This window comes from Hypanus sabinus, chromosome 2 (genome assembly GCF_030144855.1).
Source record: "Hypanus sabinus isolate sHypSab1 chromosome 2, sHypSab1.hap1, whole genome shotgun sequence".
Lineage (NCBI taxonomy): Eukaryota > Metazoa > Chordata > Chondrichthyes > Myliobatiformes > Dasyatidae > Hypanus > Hypanus sabinus.
Genome location: NC_082707.1, coordinates 47968644 through 47987771, shown reverse-complemented (window position 1 = coordinate 47987771; position 19128 = coordinate 47968644). Strand labels below are relative to the sequence as shown.

General features: G+C 40.6%; 1 protein-coding gene across 1 annotated transcript; it reads right to left on the bottom strand.

Moving 5' to 3' along the window:
• Positions 1 to 260: 260 nt before the first annotated feature.
• LOC132403514 (capping protein-inhibiting regulator of actin dynamics-like) lies at positions 261 to 14204 on the bottom strand. The gene is made up of 3 exons (XM_059986916.1): positions 14029 to 14204; positions 12366 to 13750; positions 261 to 362 (listed from the first exon to the last, which is right to left on the bottom strand). The coding sequence occupies exons 2-3, from the start codon at positions 13581 to 13583 to the stop codon at positions 261 to 263; spliced, it is 1320 nt and encodes a 439-aa protein (XP_059842899.1). The 5' UTR covers positions 13584 to 13750; positions 14029 to 14204.
• Positions 14205 to 19128: the final 4924 nt, after the last annotated feature.

Here is a 19128-nt window from a genome sequence, read left to right as displayed (position 1 = left end):
TTTCCGGTTTTAATCTGTGGTCCACATCCCAGCTACTGTTGGGAGGCCTGTATATAACTGTAGTCAGGGTCCTTTTACCCTTGCAGTTTCTTAACTGAACCCACAACACCTTCCAATTCTCTATCAATTCTTCTGACTGATTTGATGCCATTCTTTACCAGCAGAGCCATGCCACCCCCTCTGTCTGCCTTCCTATCTCTCTGATGCAATGTACATCCTTGGAAAAGTCGGTGAGTGATTCATTGTGAAGTAAGCAGAAATCACATGTTCATCAGTTGTGAGGATAACAGTGTAAACGGCAAACATGTTTTGTGCTCAAGAGCTACCGCCATTGTCCTTGGTGTAAAACGAGCAAAAATGCTCTTGAAGGAAAAGAGAATGTATCATCACAGTTCCAGAAAACAAAGCAGCATACATGAAACAAAAACAAGCTTGTTGCTGGCAGTGAGCTCAATGATTACAAGATGTTGGCAGTCCATTACTGCTACTGACATAGATGAGATCTCATTAGTGGAAATTGTAAAGACCTTGAAAGGACAGCTTAATTCAGCACCTTCAGAGATTTTTGAGTACTGTAGATATGACTCATGCAACCAGGGACCTGAGTAATTGATTAGTGAAGAGGTGGCCTAGATAAAGACCCTGTCAAAAAAGGACAGTTTTCTCTTTTTTTTGGATTAAGTGTGGCAGGTTAATTCTATGTACAGAATGGCAAATGAGAGAATTCAATTGAAGCTCTTTAATATGCTGAATTTAATGTCAGTAGAACCAGGCAAAATGGCCAGCAATATAGAAGTTTTGATTAAAAATGTGAGGCAGTTTGCTCAGGAGATAATTCCAAATTACAAGCACAGATCAGACCCATAGACTACGCTCAATCTAGGTAGCTGAATCAGGTGGATGTTGCAAATGGATTTTGTTGGTCCCATGAAAGCCAAAGATATGATAGCTACAAATCACTTGAATGCAAGCTACCGGAGGCTTTGCTATGGATTTTATAGGAGCATCCTGTCTCAGAAAGCCTGTTGAACTGGTAATGTAGGTATTATGAGGTATGCCAGGTTGGAAGAGAATGTATTTCCCAGAAGAAAATAACTGCTGGAGACCCATGAGCACAGGTTTCAGGTTTATTCCTGCTGGAGCACCACTCACTGTGCAAGTAGACATAATTTCTGATGAAAGGTCAATGGCGTGAAAAATAGCTCAATTTCTGTCTTCATGAAAGTTGACTGAGATGCTGAGTATTCCCAATATGTTCACTCACAGATAGTCTAGGCTGTAAACTTAGAACAATAATCATTGGGAGTAGACCAACATTTCAAGTCCACATTCATTTTTATTGTCATTCAACCATGTGTGTGTATACGGCCAAACGAAAACAATTTTCCTCCAGATCAAGGCGTACAGCATAGTAAATACAACCCACACACAATGCATAAAGTAATATTACCATAAATAAATTAACAAATAATAAAACACATTCCAGAAGATTAATGTTTAGCCTAAGATCCATTTACAATATAAGTTAAAAGTAAACCGGTTAACACTAGTGGTGCTTCATCAGTGATGCGACCTGGGTGGTGGCAGGGAGTTCAATAGTTTCAAGACCAGGAGAAAGAAGCTGCCTCCCATCCTAACAGCCCTTGACCTATTACTATGCTACCTCCTACCTGATGGTAGGGGATCAAAATTATTGTCTGACAGATGGGAGGGATTCTTGATAACGTTAAAGGCCTTGCATACGTGGTGCTCCTGCTAAGTATCTCGGATGGTTGAAAGAGAGACCCTGATGATTGTCTCAGAGGTTTTGGAGAAGAAGAATTTCTTCTCCTGCAAAAGCTTTCAGTAACCTCAATTAGCATCTGACACATAGCCAAACACAAATTCCAGACTGTATATTTTTCTGTCTAAAAAGAGGTTAAATGTCTGAATGAAATCATTGCAATTTACAGTAAACACAACTAAAAGGAACCAGAACAATACTTGGCTTGTTGAACAGAAGGAAAGGAAGAAAGGATTATTCATGTCATTTTCTATTTATGCAGTAAATTGTAGAGGAATTAAGGATGTATTCTATTCAAGCGTATTTCTGCTACTAACCATCAATCTCTTCACCCAGTGTTGCAGACATTAGCCTGGAGAGCTCTTAATTCTCTCCAACCCTCACACTTGCAAAAAAAAAATCTCCTTAGCTATAGCTAATTCTCTAATTTATGCCAGTTTCTGTTGGATTTTTGCTTCTATGAAATGTCTCAGGGTGTGTCTGTAGATGCAAGTTGTGGCTAGTAACGTGAAAATATACCAGAAGAATTGAAGCAAATATTTGTTTTTACCACATTTACCAAAGAAACTGCATAATGTTAGTCTGCTTAAAGTAAGGCAGCATCAAATTCTCTACAGTTGAAGCTCCTGTGGGAGATTATAGCCATGACCTGCCTAACACATAGAGGCAGACTGTCCTTGATTTATTAGACAGAAACTGAGACCCTCTGGTGCCATTTTTCAATAGCTCAGCTGTGGTGCAGTCCATGTAGAATAGCAAACCTGTTCCTGAGGGGTAATATTGACAGCCTGGAAAATTGACAGTGATTCAGCTGGTAACCTCATTTGTCCTCTAAACACCCACTTGCTTAGAGAATCAGAGACCATTTGATCTTTCCAAATAACATCAAGTATTTAAAAAAAGCAAACAGTAAAACTACCAAACATGTAGGCTTAGCATAATCAGAAAAATGGAAAAAGATAGGTTTACATATGAATCAAGAAAAGTTCCAATTTGCTATAAACTACATACTAAAAGTTCTCAAAAGAACTAGGGCATTCTGCAAAGTTAACTTTGATTATATAGTGTATATTAACGTAGAAGAAGTATAATCGGTTATTGTAATCTTGATTGCTACCTGGCTGAATAGTTCCCATTTACTGGATGCATTCATCCATCAGTTTTGTCAGAAGATAAGTATATAAGAAATACTTAGATATTGCATTTGATTGCAAAGAAAAGGATAAGGTGGTAATTTAAATGAAAATAAAATAAGTATTTTTTCAAAACCTTGTTGCCATTGCCAACAATGAATTATAATAAATCAGGTGTTATCTCCCTCAAAAGAAAGAAAAACAGTATTCATCAGAATGGAAATGCTACATTACCTTGGACTTACTGTTTAATGTTTCATAACTAATAGCAATTAGTTAGAGTTATTGAGTTGAGGACCATGATGACCTCGCTAGCCTTTACTTAACTAAATGGAATGTAAATAATGCTCTGTCCAATACAGCACATGACTTGCATACTTCTTGGAAACTTCCAGTCATTTTGCAGAATGGAATGAACAGAAATGGCCCCTTCTGTCTGACTGTTCAATGTGCCCTCTTCAAAGTGAAGCACCAATTGGATTAAAACAGCACTTTAGAAAATTGAATGCACCTGCTAACTTTTGTGGAATTATGAAGTCATATTAATTTCAAGCTCCTTTTATGAAGCAGGCATTTTATTGGTGCATCGGTTTAATTTAGCAACACAAACTAAAATAAAAATTCAAGAACAGAATAATCTTTCATGTATTGAAAGGTACTGACATTGTGTCCTTTCTAGAAATAAACCATTGTGCATGCTGTGCTTTTACATCTCATTAGCTTGAGATAGTAATCCAATACTGTTTTAAAACTATGTACCTCGGGTGAAAGTGAACTGTGACTTGGAGCCACATCTTAGTTTTTATGCTTAACATTGCACAGCAGCATTTTGTGCTATCAAGTAAAAACTAAAATCTAGCTTGAGTGGATAGCTCACACAAAATGCTGGTGGAATGCAGCAGGCCAGGCAGCATCTATAGGAAAAAATACTGTCGACGTTTTGGGCTGAGACCCTTTGTCAGGACTAACTAAAAGAAGAGATAGTAAGAGATTTGGAAGTGGGAGGGGGAGGGAGAGTCTGAAATGATGGGAGAAGGCAGGAGGGGTAGGGGTGAAGCCAAGAGCTGGAAAGGTGATTAGCAAAAGGGATACAGAGCTGGAGAAGGGAGAGGATCATGGGACGGGAGGCCTAGGGAGAAAGAAAGGGGGAGGGGAGCACCTGAGGAAGATGTAGAGCAGATATGGAGTTATTGTAAGAGGAACAGAGAGAGAAAAAAGAGAGAGAAGGGAAAAATAAATAAACAAACGAACAAACAAATAAATAAATAAGGGATGGGGTAAGAAGGGGAGCAGGGGCATTAACAGAAGTTAGAGAAATCAATGTTCGCGCCATCAGGTTGGAGGCTACCCAGACAGAATATAAGGTGTTGTTCCTCCAACCTGAGTGTGGCTTCATCTTGACAGTAGAGGAGGCCATGGATAGGCATATCAGAATGGGAATGGGACGTGGAATTAAAATGTGTGGCCACTGGGAGATCCTGCTTTCTCTGGTGGACAGAGCATAGGTGTTCAGCAAAACAGTCTCCCAGTCTGCTTCGGGTCTCACCAGTATATAGAAGGCTGCACCGGGAGCACCGGATCAGTATATCCCAGTATATCCCACCAGCCGACTCACAGGTGAAGTGTCGCCTCACCTGGAAGGTCGGTCTGGGGCCCTGAATGGTAGTGAGGGAGGAAGTGTAAGGGCAGGTGTAGCACTTGTTCCACTAACAAGGATAAGTGCCGGGAGGGAGATCAGTGGGAAGGGATGGGGGGTCGAAAGGACAAGGGAGTCGCGTAGGGAATGATCCCTGCAGAGAGGGAAAGATGTGCTTGGTAGTGGGATCACTTTGGAGGTGGTGGAAGTTGCGGAGAATTATATTTTGGATCTGGAGGCTGGTGAGGTGGTAGGTGAGGACAAGGGGAACCCTATCCCTAATGGGGTGAGAGCAGATGTGTGTGAAATGGGAGAGATGCATTTGAGAGCAGAGTTGATGGTGGAGTTAGGGAAGCCCCTTTCTTTAAAAAAGGAAGACATCTCCTTCATCCTGAATGAAAAGCCTCATCCTGAGAGTAGATGTGGCAGAAACGGAGCAATTAAGAGAAGGGGATGGCATTTTTGCAAGAGACAGGGTGGGAAGAGGAATAGTCCAGGTAGCTGTGAGAGTCCGTAGGCTTATGGTAGACATCGGTAGATAAGCCGTCTCCAGAGATAGAGACAGAAAGATCAAGAAAGAGGAGGGAGGTGTCGGAAATGGACCAGGTAAATTTGAGGACAGGGTGAAAGTTGGAGGCAAAGTTAATGAAGTCAACGAGCTCAGCATGCATACAGGAAGCAACATCAATGCAGTCGTCAATGTAGCGAAGGAAAAGTGGGGAATGGATACCAGTACAGGCTTGGAACATAGACATTTTGTGCATGTTGCTTGAATTTCCAGCATCTGCAGATTTCCACATGTCTAAGTGGATAACTATTGTGCTTTGTTTCTTATCTTAGTAGTTTGGGAAGGAAACTTTACAACATTTTGATGCTGTGAATAGGTATAAAATTAAGTGGGTGCTTTGATTTAAAATTATTTTTGTAAAAATGAAATTCTACAAAACAATTAAATCAGAAAATATTCTCGTTCAACATTTTTTCCATTTGTTGACATTACGAACATTCAATATCCATCCCTTGTTGCCAAAGAACTGAAAAGCAGTAACGAGCCCATCGCTTTTTGGGCTGGAGTCACATACAGGCCTGACTGTGCAAGGAAGGCAGATTTCCTATCTGTGAATAGGGTAGGCTTTTGGAATATTGAAGTAGTTTTGTAATTGCCATTAATGTTATGAGTATTTTTTGTAATTCCTAACTTCATTACTTACTTGAATTTAAATTTCCTAATTGCCTTAATGGGATTTGAAATTGTATCTCTGGATCAATGGTGCAGCCTACAGTTTGGGTATCTGTAAGGCAGGGGTTCTTGATTAATCAGGGTGTCAAAGGTTATGGAGAGAAGGTAGATGAATGAGTGAAAAGGATAATAATTCAGCCATGGTGGAATGGCGGTGTGATGGACTGAATGATCTAATTCTGCTCCTTTGTCTTATGGTCTTATAATTTAAGCAACATGTCCCCTTAACAGTGTAACAGAGGAGAAGTAGAATGATAGGAGATACATAGAAATAGAAATAGTACGTCCTGGTACTTCTTAATACCTACATGATAACACTTTTCATCTCTATTCCTTTCTGGAAGATACTACTGATTTCCAAAGACTGGAGAGGAGGTGATGATACATCACAATCAGGAACTCGCTCTTTCACTCCATGGCTGAATTTGCCCAAGGAATGGAATATTTGTTGTAATGCAAAATCCCAAAATAATTATCAAAAATAGAAGAGGAGATATTTTAGATCATCTTAATATATTTAATATGAAAGGAATCTACATTTTCCTAAATCATTATCAATGAAGTAAGCTGATTTCCCAATGAAAGTGGAATAGATCAGGGAGTAGGAAAGGGAATTTGATATGCTGGATTAGTGCTTAATTTTATGCCCTGGTAACTTTTTATTGAGGGTGTTGTGTAATCATCTGCTAGTGCTGTAATCTTTTATCAGTCATAGAAAGGCATCATCCTATGAATGATGTATTATAAATTCTCACAACAACACAACAAAGCAAGTCATTCCCCCTTACCTGTCCTGTGAAAATGCTAATCAGTTTCTTCCCACACTCAAACTTTATCTCTTTTAATCCTCAGATTAATCCTTATAACTACATATCAATTTATCTTTTAAAAGTCACTTTGGATCATATAACACTCATAGGTAGTGTGTTCCAGATCATAACAATCTTCTGTGTGACAATATTGCAGCTTATTTCCACTCATTTTTATAGTCATGATCTTTAATTGCTGATCGACTTGCCGGGGAAAATCTGTCTCCATGCAGTACTTGCCCATCATCATTGTTCACACTTTTGCGTAACTTGTAAAATCTTAGTTCCTATAAGGAGTACAATCCTAGCTTCTTCGGGGTCTGCGTATCCTGCCACCCAGTTACATTCTGCCTGACCTGATGTTTTCCTCCAGCATCTTGCCTTGCGCCCTAGATTCCATCTGTATTCCTACATCTCTACATTCTCCATTATCTAGAGTTTATCTTGGTAAAAGTCCTCTGCAATCCACACTTGCATTAATATTCTCTCTCAATTTGGCACCCATGCTCATACATAAAATTCTGCTGTGGGCCACATCCTAATTGTGAAGTGGTTACATTATGCCTGTCTTTTGTGCTCCGTCATAAAGTGACATATTCCACAATCCTTAACCGGATAATTCAAGCCCTTCCATATAGCAGCAATTAATTGTAAGTAACTCTCTGTCCTTCTGCACTAGCAAAGGTGACATGGGAGTGGGTTGGAGGAGGGATAATAGCAGGGGTGCTGAGAGGAATGTAGTTACATGTTTCAGAGGCACAGTGATAAACGTAATGGTTAGCCCAACATCATTATAGTGACAGCAACCTGGGTTCAGTTCTGCCGCTATCTGTAAGGACCTTGTATCTTCACCTCTTGAATGCATGAGTGTCCTCCGACTATTGGGCTTCTTCCCACATTCCAAAGATGTAGGGATTAGTAGGCTAATTGGTTACATGGATGTAATTGGGTGACCTGGGCCCATCGGGCCAGTAGGGCCTATTATCATGCTGTATCTCTATCTAAATAAAGACAGACAAAATAATACACAAGTAGAGCCTAAAACAATGAACAGACATTGATGGCAAATTGGAAAAGATAAAATAAAATGGCAGAATAATAGTTCAGCATTGACTAGATTGACTGAAGGGTCTGTTTCTGTAGTGTTCTGTTAAGCTATGATTGTAAAATATTATTTCAACAAGGCTTGGAAAACCAAATGGCTACATTGAGTGTCGTGAACTCCCTGGAATTGGCTGGAAGATTTAAACAACCCTGAAATTGAATGTTCATTTTGGATCATGGTAGAAGTCAGAAATCTCCCCCAAGCTGCTGGTGTCTTTTGACTGAGTAAAGTCACACTATCGTGAGTACAACATTTTCATTACTCTGATGAATGTTTATTGAAAACCTTCACAATCTGATGTTGGCTCACTTTAGAGAATGTTGCAGAGCTCTCTGAAGTGCAATCCAAGCCGAGAAGTTGAGAACAAAACTGACAGCAACCAGGTCAAAAAGTTGAAATATTCATATTGTTGGCAAAATAAGCAAGAAATGGAACAATAATAGGAAAGAAACACAAAAAGCCACAGATTTCTATCACATTTAGTACTTTTAATGCTACAGCTGGATAATTTTAAAGGGACATTGCTGATACACTCAACATTATGAAAACATCTGCCTTTAGCAGTCACATTACATCAAGGATATCCTGCTTCTATTTGAATTCTGAGTGTTGTGGGACAGCTGATGAAGCCGATAGGGATGCACAGATTTACCACACATGGGGTAGGAGATGCTTGCTGGGGGAAAGGTTGGGAGGGCAAGTGTGTTGTTTGGGATGTGATGTGCTGCATTTGCAATGGGAGGTGTATCCTTTCTTGGACCCAGCCTTAATCTCAACATCTCAGAGCTCCCTTACATGTCCTTCTATTCTAATCTTGAAGAAATTTATGATTTTGTGATTAAATCTCATCTCTTCAGCTGGAATACCATCTGCTCCTGAGATTTTCTTGTGCTCCATTTGACTTATTGCCTTTTCAACTTCTTACGGGAATAAGGTGTGGTGAGGCTGAATAATTCATGCTTACGAATTCATCAAAATGCTTTCTCCAGTGCGTCCTAGCTGCTTAATAAGCTTAACAATGTTTTTTTGTGGGATGAACCCTTCTATGCTTGGACATTGGACGGTCTGAAGAATTCACATGTTTCATGGTTATCAATGAGTTGCTAGTGGAACTGCACTCTTTCCATCCATCATTTATCATGTGCTTTCTGTTGGATGTCAGCCTTTACATTCCCGGAGCTGCTTCATTTCCTCTGATACATGGTGGAACTTCCAGTCCAGGAAAGCCTTGCAGTTACAGTTTATTAGCTCCTGGGTGTCCTGGTGTTTTCACAATACCAAACTGTGTTCTTCGCTACAGGCACAGAGAGTCCCACCACAGGTGATAATTATGCTGGACATCAGGATATTGCAGTTCTTGTTGGTTGGGAGTGCCAGGCTGTTTTCACATGCCCACTGAGAACTACTATCTTTCCAGATTCTTTGCAAGGCCTTGAAATGTTTATCAAAGATCTTCTTGCAGATTGAGCCATGTCGACGAAGTGTAGTTGATGTTCAGTTTTACTGTCTGTTTTTGCACTAGTGATTCATGGAATCAGAGAGGGATATGGTTCAGCAATAGGCCCTTCAGCCCACAAAAGCACCACCAATAATCTACTACTCATCCCATAACCTATTTTGTTCCATCATTCAGATTCCACCACTCATCTCCACATTAGGATAAATTTACAGTGGCCAATTAATGTGTCAACCCACATCTTTAGAATGTGGGAGGAAACCAGAGTATCCAACATAACCACACACAGTCACAAGAAGAACATACAACAGCACCAGAGGCCGTGATTGAAGCCAGTTCACTAGATCTCTGAGGTAGCAGGTCTACTGGCTGTGCAATAATCCCTCTTGACCAGTACCAATTCTTGCATGAGGACCATTGCTGTGAGTTCCTGTGCTTGTCCCCCGATGAAATATTGTGTTAATTAGGACAAGGCTGTGCATGAAGCATTTCAACGGGGGAAGATTCCACTGCTGTTAGCTTTCAAAACTCCTCTCTGGACATTTATGCATTTCCAGATGTTTGTGGTTTTTCCAAATGCTGGCGCTGCAATTCTCCTGGCTGATAAGATTTCTCCCTTTGCTATATGGGCCAAGACTTTTCCAAGGTCGAGTGAAGTCCATGCTGGACTCCTACATGGCAGCCAGGTTTGGGCCAGTGCCCTGATTCCAATTCAGAATAAGCTGGAGTATCATGAAGAGTTCAAATCCCACAGGGACTCTAAAAAATGTTATTCTCAGTAACAACACCCATCTTGTGAAAATAATATTCCTTTCTGGTTCACCCTCTTACTAAGGATGTAACGAGCATCCTGTTCAGCTCAAGACCTTCTACACACAGGGCACTAGGGCAATTATTCCAATGGAGTTGCAGTGTATAAGTAAGAAAGTCTTACTCCAACTGTATAAAGCACTAGTGAGTTCACACCTAGAGTACTGCAAACAATACCACTGCTCTCCCCTCCCCATTTAAGGCAAGATACTTCACTGGAGCTATTCAGAGAAATTGGGTCAACTGGGAAGGTCTTTAGTATAAGAGGGAATGTAAAAGAGGAAAGATTAAGGAATTCGGGATTCCAAAGAACAATGGGAGGTGACCTTACTGAAACATTTAATATTCTTAAGAGCTTGGATAAAGTAAATGCAGAGAGGATGCTTTCTCTCTTGAGAAACTCCAGAAACAGAGGCCTTGATTTCAGAATAAGGCGCTATATATTTGAGGCTAATGTAAAGAAGATTTTTGTCTCTCAAAGGTTGTTATACTTTGGAACTCCTTGCTATAGAGAGTTGTGGGGCAGTCTTTCAGTATACTTAAGGCAGTGAAAAACAGATTTCTAATCAGTAACAAAATCAAAGGTTATGTGAAAGAATGGAAATATGGAGGAGAATATTTGATTAAAACCCTGATCTTATTGAATAATGAAGCAGACACATGTGGTCCATTCTCCTATTCCTACTTCTTGAAATGCCTCTCTAATTGGATATTCTTTGACTTCTTTTTTTTTCCTTTATTTTATTCACATTCCTGGAACTCCAGGAATGGACTGTAACCTAGAAAGTTCAAGTTACCAATTTTACCAGTTCAAATTAAATTATGTCAAAGTGTTGTCTGCGAATCAGTGATAGATTCTCGTCACTCTGGTTTTGACTCATAGGGAAGGTTGGAAACAAGCCTGTAAATTCCATCCTCTTCAGGGACTTCATTAAGAATGTATGATTTACATAAAATTGGTGACATTCTAAATTAATTACTTTTTGCATTATGCATTTTGCAGTTTATAATTGATTGGATGAGGTTAAGTTCAAAGTTCAAAGTAAAATTTATTATCAGAGTATACAACAGGTCACCACATACATTCCTAAGATGAAGAAGACTCTATATTTTATCATAACATCAGGAGCATGTGAAGCCATGGAGCTGAAATTCCTTGTTTGTTAGACCAAAGTGAATAATAACAATTTGCTTTATAGCCTGTAACGTTCTCCTTCGGGTGTAACGAAACGCCGAATTTAACGTCCGGATAAACCACAGCCAATGCAAACCAGATCGCAGTAAGATTAACCATTTACTGTTCACTCTTCACATTAACATATGGTGAAAACTGTTGATAAAACAATACAAGATTGATACAGTATTTGTTCCTTCCTTAATATCACATTTCAAGTGTAAATACTTGCAAAGGTGACTATAACTACATTACACTAAGGTGCAGTATACAGGGAGAGTTTACCTGCTCCATTGACTACTTTAAATACACTTCCATGCAAACTATCCGCGACTCTTTAACTAACGAAAGCATAAACATTATCTACCGTCGTTACTTCTAACAGGATCAGCATTAACATCTTAGTTCAATATATCGATTATCTATTAACTTACAGCGTTGCTCTCACTGTGATTTCTCATGCCTGCAAACAACTTCTGCTCAGGTGAGCCTCGTGGAAAGCCCCCACCCTCGCGCTAATTTCAAACCGGTGTTTTCCCACAAGACGCGGCGAAACCGGATGTGACGTCATCGCATGCCGTTATATTTTACATGCAATGAATACACTTTAAACACTTCTAATTCTAACTAGAAAATACTATTGAATGAATTACTAAGCGAAAATATTATAAACTAAATAACTGTCGTAAAGACAGCACACTCCCCGCTTGACCTTCGTAAGGTCACAATGAGCAGAGTACAAAACTTAGTCTCTTAATCAGTCATTGGGTAGAAGTAGAATAACTTCTGTAACTGGCCCTTGGTAAATTTTCACATCGCCTTGGTCGGTAGTCTTCAATTCGATCTTCCTGACATGTCCATCCTCGCTAGGGAATGTAGCAGTGATTCTGGCCGTTGGCCAGCTGTTGCGAGTGACTTGCTTGTCCCTGAGCAGGACTAAGTCTTCAACTTGAAGATTCCTTCGGGGTTCTGTCCACTTTTGTCTCTGTTGCAACAAAGGTTTTTGTCTCCAGCGAGGCCAGAACTGATTTGCCAGAGCCTGGACTTGTCTCCATTGCTTTGTGTACAAATCCTTGTCTGAGAAGTCTCCTGGTGGAGGAGGTGCTCCTGCCTTCTGTGTAAGGAGCATTGATGGCGAAAGGATGAAGGGGTTTTCTGGGTCAGAAGACACAGGTAGGAATGATTGTGCGTTTATAATGGCTGTGACCTCTGCCAGTACCTCGTGGGCCAATCGGGTGTGTTGCTGCATCTCAGGTTTCCTTTTCCGGGTTTTCCGTAAGGACGTGAACCGTTTGACTGCCTGCTCTTTGTTATCTGGTGAGCGCTGGCGTGGTTCTCTGAAAGGCAATGGGGCAACCCCATTGCTTGCTTCATCTCTGAAGACCTTGGTGTCTTTGGGTTTTAAAGAAATGGTATCTTGAGCTGATTGTGCAAGTTTGTTTCCGTCCTCGGTTTGAACGAAAACTGACTGACCTAGCGTCTTGTCGGTTACTTTACGCTTGGTAATGTCTTGTTGTGCTTCTTTAGGGTACACCTCAGTGAGGCAGATCTCGGAACAAGAACGGCTTGACTGAGTTTGACCGCAAACTTCTGTACAGTTCGAGCTGACAATTGTTGTCCTGGAGTGAACCTCTCCCTCCCCGCCGTCCTGTTGTGGGGGTGAAGGAGCGTTGTCGGTTCTTTCATTCTTGACTTCATCACGGAGCCGTGAGGGTAAATTTCCTTCCTCGTATGGATGTGATGCAATCGTGACTCTCTGAGGTTCCTCGTAGCTGGGGAAGTTATCGAATACGTATGGAGAGGGGAGACGAGCCTGCCTGTCTATTTGATATTGTACATAGTCGCTTGTGCGTTCCAGTCTGGTCCTTTCTAAAGTAGATCTTACTTCGGTCAGATCACGCGACCCTTCAGCTTGTTCTATGTACTTTGCTTCCGCCATGGCAGCTTCTTCTTCTCTTTCTAGCTGCAGCACTTGCAACTCTGTCGATATTTTTGCCATTTCCAACTGGGTTTCGGCTTCTCTGGCGGCCTCTTCTCTTTGTCTGGCAGCCTCTTCGGCTTCTCTGGCTGCCCTTTCTTTCTGGATTTCGGCTTCTCTGGCAGCCTCTTCTCTTTGTCTGGCGGCCCTTTCGGCTTCTCTGGCGGCCCTTTCTTTCTGGATTTCGGCTTCTCTGGTGGCCAGTTTCATTTTCAAAACTGCTTCTTGTCTGGCGTAACGCAGTAGCACCTTGGCGGCTTCTGCCTTGGCTCTTGCCTGTGCGGACTTACTTGATGTCGTTCTACTGCCCTTGTCGCTGGGCGCCATCGACTTGATCCCGGATCGAGCTGACATTGCAGCACTTGGAACACCTGATAACGCCCGGGTGGGCTTACTTGATGTCGGTTTACTGCCCTTGTCGCTGGGCGGCGTCGACTTGATGCTGGATTGAGCTGACATTGCAGCACTTGAAACACCTGATAATGCCGCTTTTTCACTGTAACGTTCTCCTTCGGGTGTAACGAAACGCCGAATTTAACGTCCGGATAAACCACAGCCAATGCAAACCAGATCGCAGTAAGATTAACCATTTACTGTTCACTCTTCACATTAACATATGGTGAAAACTGTTGATAAAACAATACAAGATTGATACAGTATTTGTTCCTTCCTTAATATCACATTTCAAGTGTAAATACTTGCAAAGGTGACTATAACTACATTACACTAAGGTGCAGTATACAGGGAGAGTTTACCTGCTCCATTGACTACTTTAAATACACTTCCATGCAAACTATCCGCGACTCATTAACTAACGAAAGCATAAACATTATCTACCGTCGTTACTTCTAACAGGATCAGCATTAACATCTTAGTTCAATATATCGATTATCTATTAACTTACAGCGTTGCTCTCACTGTGATTTCTAATGCCTGCAAAACTGCTTGTGCTCAGGTGAGCCTCGTGGTGAGCCCCCACCCTCGCGCTAATTTCAAACCGGTGTTTTCCCACAAGACGCGGCGAAACCGGATGTGACGTCATCGCATGCCGATATATTTTACATGCAATGAATACACTTTAAACACTTCTAATTCTAACTAGAAAATACTATTGAATGAATTACTAAGCGAAAATATTATAAACTAAATAACTGTCGTAAAGACAGCACATAGCCCATTAACATTTTATCTCCACTTCCCACCCTATTGAAAGCCTGATCATTTGTTGGGTCCTGTGTTGTCCGTTAACAATACCAATTTTACCCCAAGATACTTTAGTATGTTCTTTTGGAGGGAAATTATTAATATTTATTCATGGGAAGTATTTTAGTAATCTGAGGGAAGCTGGAAGTCAATGTAGTCATCTAAATACATAGCTTTGTCTTTGATCGAAAAAGGTGATAAAAATTAAGAAGTGCAATATGTTTCTCAAGTGGCAATCAGTTCTAGTAGCAAGTCTGTACTAAATATGAAAATTTGAATATTCCAGGAGTTCTGTTCTGGGCTCACCTGTTCACTTTGAATCATGTAGGTGTTGCCTAATGTAGTTTGTTTCGCCCCAGGGATTGAAAGGAAAACTTCATCTCATCAGTTGGAACAACATAAACTGACAGGATTATAACAAGTATTGTAACCCAACATGTGACTAGTCTACTCCACCTGACTGGATTTTCAATATCAACACCAGGCAGAGAAACAAACACAAGCTCGGATTCAGTCATACAGATCAATGTGCAGCGTCTATCACACAAAAGGTATTCATCGTTTTTGATGAAGAAAATCTCCAGTAGCTATGATTCGTTTCTCTTCATAGATCATTAAGCAGAATGCCAATACTTGACAAAATGGGGAAAACACAAAGGATGAAAATATTCTTTAAATGACAAAATAATCCTGATTATAGACCAACAAAGAAATACTGAGTTATTTGAAGAATGCAGTGCATTGTCAGACTCTAAGAAAAAAGGGCAGTATTAACTGTGTGACCTTTCAGAAAAGGTGTAAATCTCTCCTCTGGCCATGGTTGTGAGATTTCACCTGCTAATTTTGCAGTGGGAAATGCTTGCAAAATTAAGAGGGGAGCATATTTGTTAAGGTACTAAGTAGACCTTTTTAGCAACTGCTTAGAATTAATGCAGTCCCCTTTAATTTGTAAACATGGATTATTTGGTTGTTTTGAGAACCTTTTAGTAAATTTCTGCCAAGGACATCTGATACAATTATTACTTATTTGTAGAGATTAACATGGTCCAAACATACAAAAACCAGAAATATTTGAGTGCTCTCTGCCCCCATTCTCTGGAAAAGTGTTATTTTTTAGGTACAAGAGATACATGGAGCTTTATTTTGCAGAAAATTAGCTAGTTGTTGACACATCCTACATATGAATCTTTTCATCACTTTCACAGAAAGATGTGATTACATTGGAGAGAGTGGAGAGGGGATTAACAAGGAAGTTGTCAGTTCAGGAAAATAGTGGCATGGAGAAAGAATGGACAAGATAGAACTGTTTTCTTTGGAACTCAGACAGCCAAGAGGTTTGTTTGAAATATATGAAATTGCAGACTCTTGTGGAAGATCAAGCAGCTGCCATTGGAGCCTTGGGCTCCAGCATTCCTTTCATTTGCAAAATACAAACAATAATATGAATAGAGGATGTTGAAAGCAATTCATTCATTTTTAATCTATAGTCTTAAATATAAACTAAAATATAGTTTAAGGAATAGTCCTGATGAAGGGTCTCAGCCCAAAACATCGACAGCACTTCTCCCTATAGATGCTGCCTGGCCTGCTGTGTTCCACCAGCATTTTGTGTGTGTTGTCATTCATTTTTAATTCTTGTAGATCGTGGGATTAAGCTGCTGCAGCCTTACAAAGATAATATTAGTCCCATGGATAATACTCTGGTCATCCTCTAGTGCCAGACACCACTGACAGAGCATGGTCACTGGCTGAGATCTCTTCAGCTGGGTCTTCAAGGTGACCTACCACAGGCTGGTTATAACTATCAATGGTAATCTTTGCATTAGATGATGGAAATCAGAGGGGAGGCAATGCATGCACAAGGGTAATTTCAATTCTCTGAGTTCAACATAAGGAATTATCAAATGAAGAGAGTGAAATAATGTTACAAAATTTTTCCCAAATGATAAATCTTCTTAATATTAGTTATATAAGGTCACAGGTCTTTAATTTAGAGCATTAAACATTACTCAAATGGCATTTAGATCATTGAGTGCAGTTTCCAAAAGAACTCTTTCTGCATTGGAGGGTAGGTAGTGGGAGTTCCTGAGATCTTCTCATTATTCTGTTGCTGCCTTCGTTTGGACTGCTGGTGTCAATGTGGGCTTCTTATTTCTCCTGTATTTGGAGCTCTATGACATCCCTGCCTCATAATACTCAGCTTCTGCCTTGAATGCTTTCTCTGTTTCAAAGACAGAGCTGTGCAGCAATCTGTGCTCCTGACAGATGGTTAATAAGGTTGCCTAAATTTTGTTCCAGAACTAATTTAATGGTGACACACATTAACAGGGACACTGCTGCCGTTTTCTTCACACAAGGACCACGGTCAGTCCATTTTGGCAGCAACATTGTGCTGAGCACCAGCTCCCCCATCTCCACCCCCCTGGGGTTGTGTGCTCTATCTGCTGCTGTTCATGCTGCTGACACTTGATTATTTTACTATATCCAGTTCAAACCACATCATCCAGTTTGCTGATGATTCAATATTCAAGAATATTTATTAGTAAAGAATGTACAAATTATACAACATTGAGATTTGCTTGCTCACAGGTAGCCACAAAGCAAGAAACCCAAAAAAACTTGATTATAGAAAAAAAAGAGACCAACACCCAATGTGCATGTTAAAGACTAAAAACACAAATCATGCAAACAATTGAAGTGAACAACAGCATTCTGAATCAAGATTGATTCTTCAGGTCTGAATCTGGAGCAACCTGCAGTAGACCCAAAGCCTCGCTTATCAGCTCAGGGCAGCTGGGGCAGTCTTTGTAGCCTCAGCGCCATGGAGGTAACAGTGGTTGTCCTCATCAACAATGACAAGATAGCATACAGTGAGGAGGTGGAGTAGAATGGTACAAGTACAATTTGAGTCTCAACATGGAGAAGACTAAAGAGATCATTGTTGACTTTTGGAGTTAGGAGCACCAAGTTTCTGGGAGTGCACAAATTGGACAAACTCACCTGGTCCCTCAACACCACCTCTTTGGCCAAGAAAGCACAGAAGCTTTTCCACTTCTTGAGAGGACTGAGGTGAGTGAGACTCCACCACCTCCTCCTTCCCCTCCCCATTCTTATTAATTTCTACAGGAGCACTATAAAGACTGTCCTGACCATCTGTTACGGGAATTGCAAATCATCTGACTTCAAGACCCTACAAAGGATTGTGAGGACAGCTGAGAGTATCACTGGGGTCTCTCTTCATCCTATTCAAAATATATATCAGGAGCGCTGAGTACCCAGGGCCTGTAGCATTGTCAATAATCCCTACCATCCATCCAACAATCTCTTTGACTCCCTACCATCAGGCAGGAGGTACCATAGCATTAGATCAAGATGGGATAGGAAACAGTCGTGAGACTACTGAACTCCCTGCCACCATCCAGGAAACATCACGTATGAAGCATCAATAATGTATCCTGTTTTCTTCTTAACTTGTGTTGTAAATGCAGCTTATAATTTGTAGGAGCCATGTATCCTGTGCAGTTCATTTATTATATGTAATATAGTCACATTGGTAGGGGCGTAAAAAAAGCAAAGGGGATAAGTTACGTATTCATGGGTCATGGGCTGGCAGCAAGTGAATTTTTTGATTTTGGATCAATTTTTTTGCTGCCACATAATTTGCTAAATTACTTGTGCTAATATTATCTTAGGTGTTGTGTGTGAGTTATTTGTACTGTGTTGTGCACTTTGCTCCAAAGGAATGTTGCTTCATTTGGGTGTGCATATGAATATGGTTGAATAACAATAAACTTGAAGTTGAACTTTTTTCTCTTGATCTACAGCGGCACTCAAATCTATGGCACTGCATGGTGGTGTGTTCCTGCTCTTTGAGCTCACCAATCAGCCGCGTTTCAGTTCGTCCAGATGCAGCTTGAAGTTGGGCCACTTTGGGGCCTCGCAAGGCCCTGTGAACATCGTTTCTCGCTGGTGTCACAAACTGAGGTGTAGCAGGAGCCGGATCAATGAAAACAGTGAGAGCGACTGTCAGAGGGCTCTGCACTCGGGATCAATCACTCTCTCTATGATGAAGGTCAAATCAGGGAACTCAAAATAAAATACAATGCTTCAGACTGACAGTAACATCAAAGTAGCAACAATTGTCTCCACTCTGGAAGGAAGGATACCTGTCTCAACATTGTTAGAGAGAGAGAGAGAGAGAGAGAGAGAGAGAGAGAGAGAGAGCCTGTGGGATGTCAAAATATTGGAGTGAACAGTTGGTTTTTGATGTATGATAAACCATGGAATCTCTTTGTAGGCTTTGCTATTGGTTGCATGGTGTGTAGTGGGAATGTTGGTGTTTTATGTTAGAATAAGTGGGGGAGAGGATTGATGCTGCTTGGGAGGGGCAAGGGCTTTGGGGATTCTTATGTTTTGTCTGACATTCTTTGGGGGGTTTCTTCTGCTTCGCGGATGTCTGAGGAGAGTAAGAATTTCAGCTTTTATATTGTATACATTCTCTGATATTAAGTGGAACTATTGAAATTCATGACTGTCTTCAAACCTGATAAACGAATACAACAATGAGGCTATGTAGATCCCATTACCTTTTCATTGAGGCAATGAATGATTTTTTTCAGACCTAGACCATTTTCACTGAAAAAAGATCAGTTTGATGTGGAGCATTCACAAAAAAAAAATGCAATTTTTTTATTGCATCTCGTTAACCTAACTTTGAGATTTAATAACAGAAAATATGATAGACAGCACATATGGATTTTAATTATAATGAGGCCAATCCAGACTAATTGCCAGCTGTCTG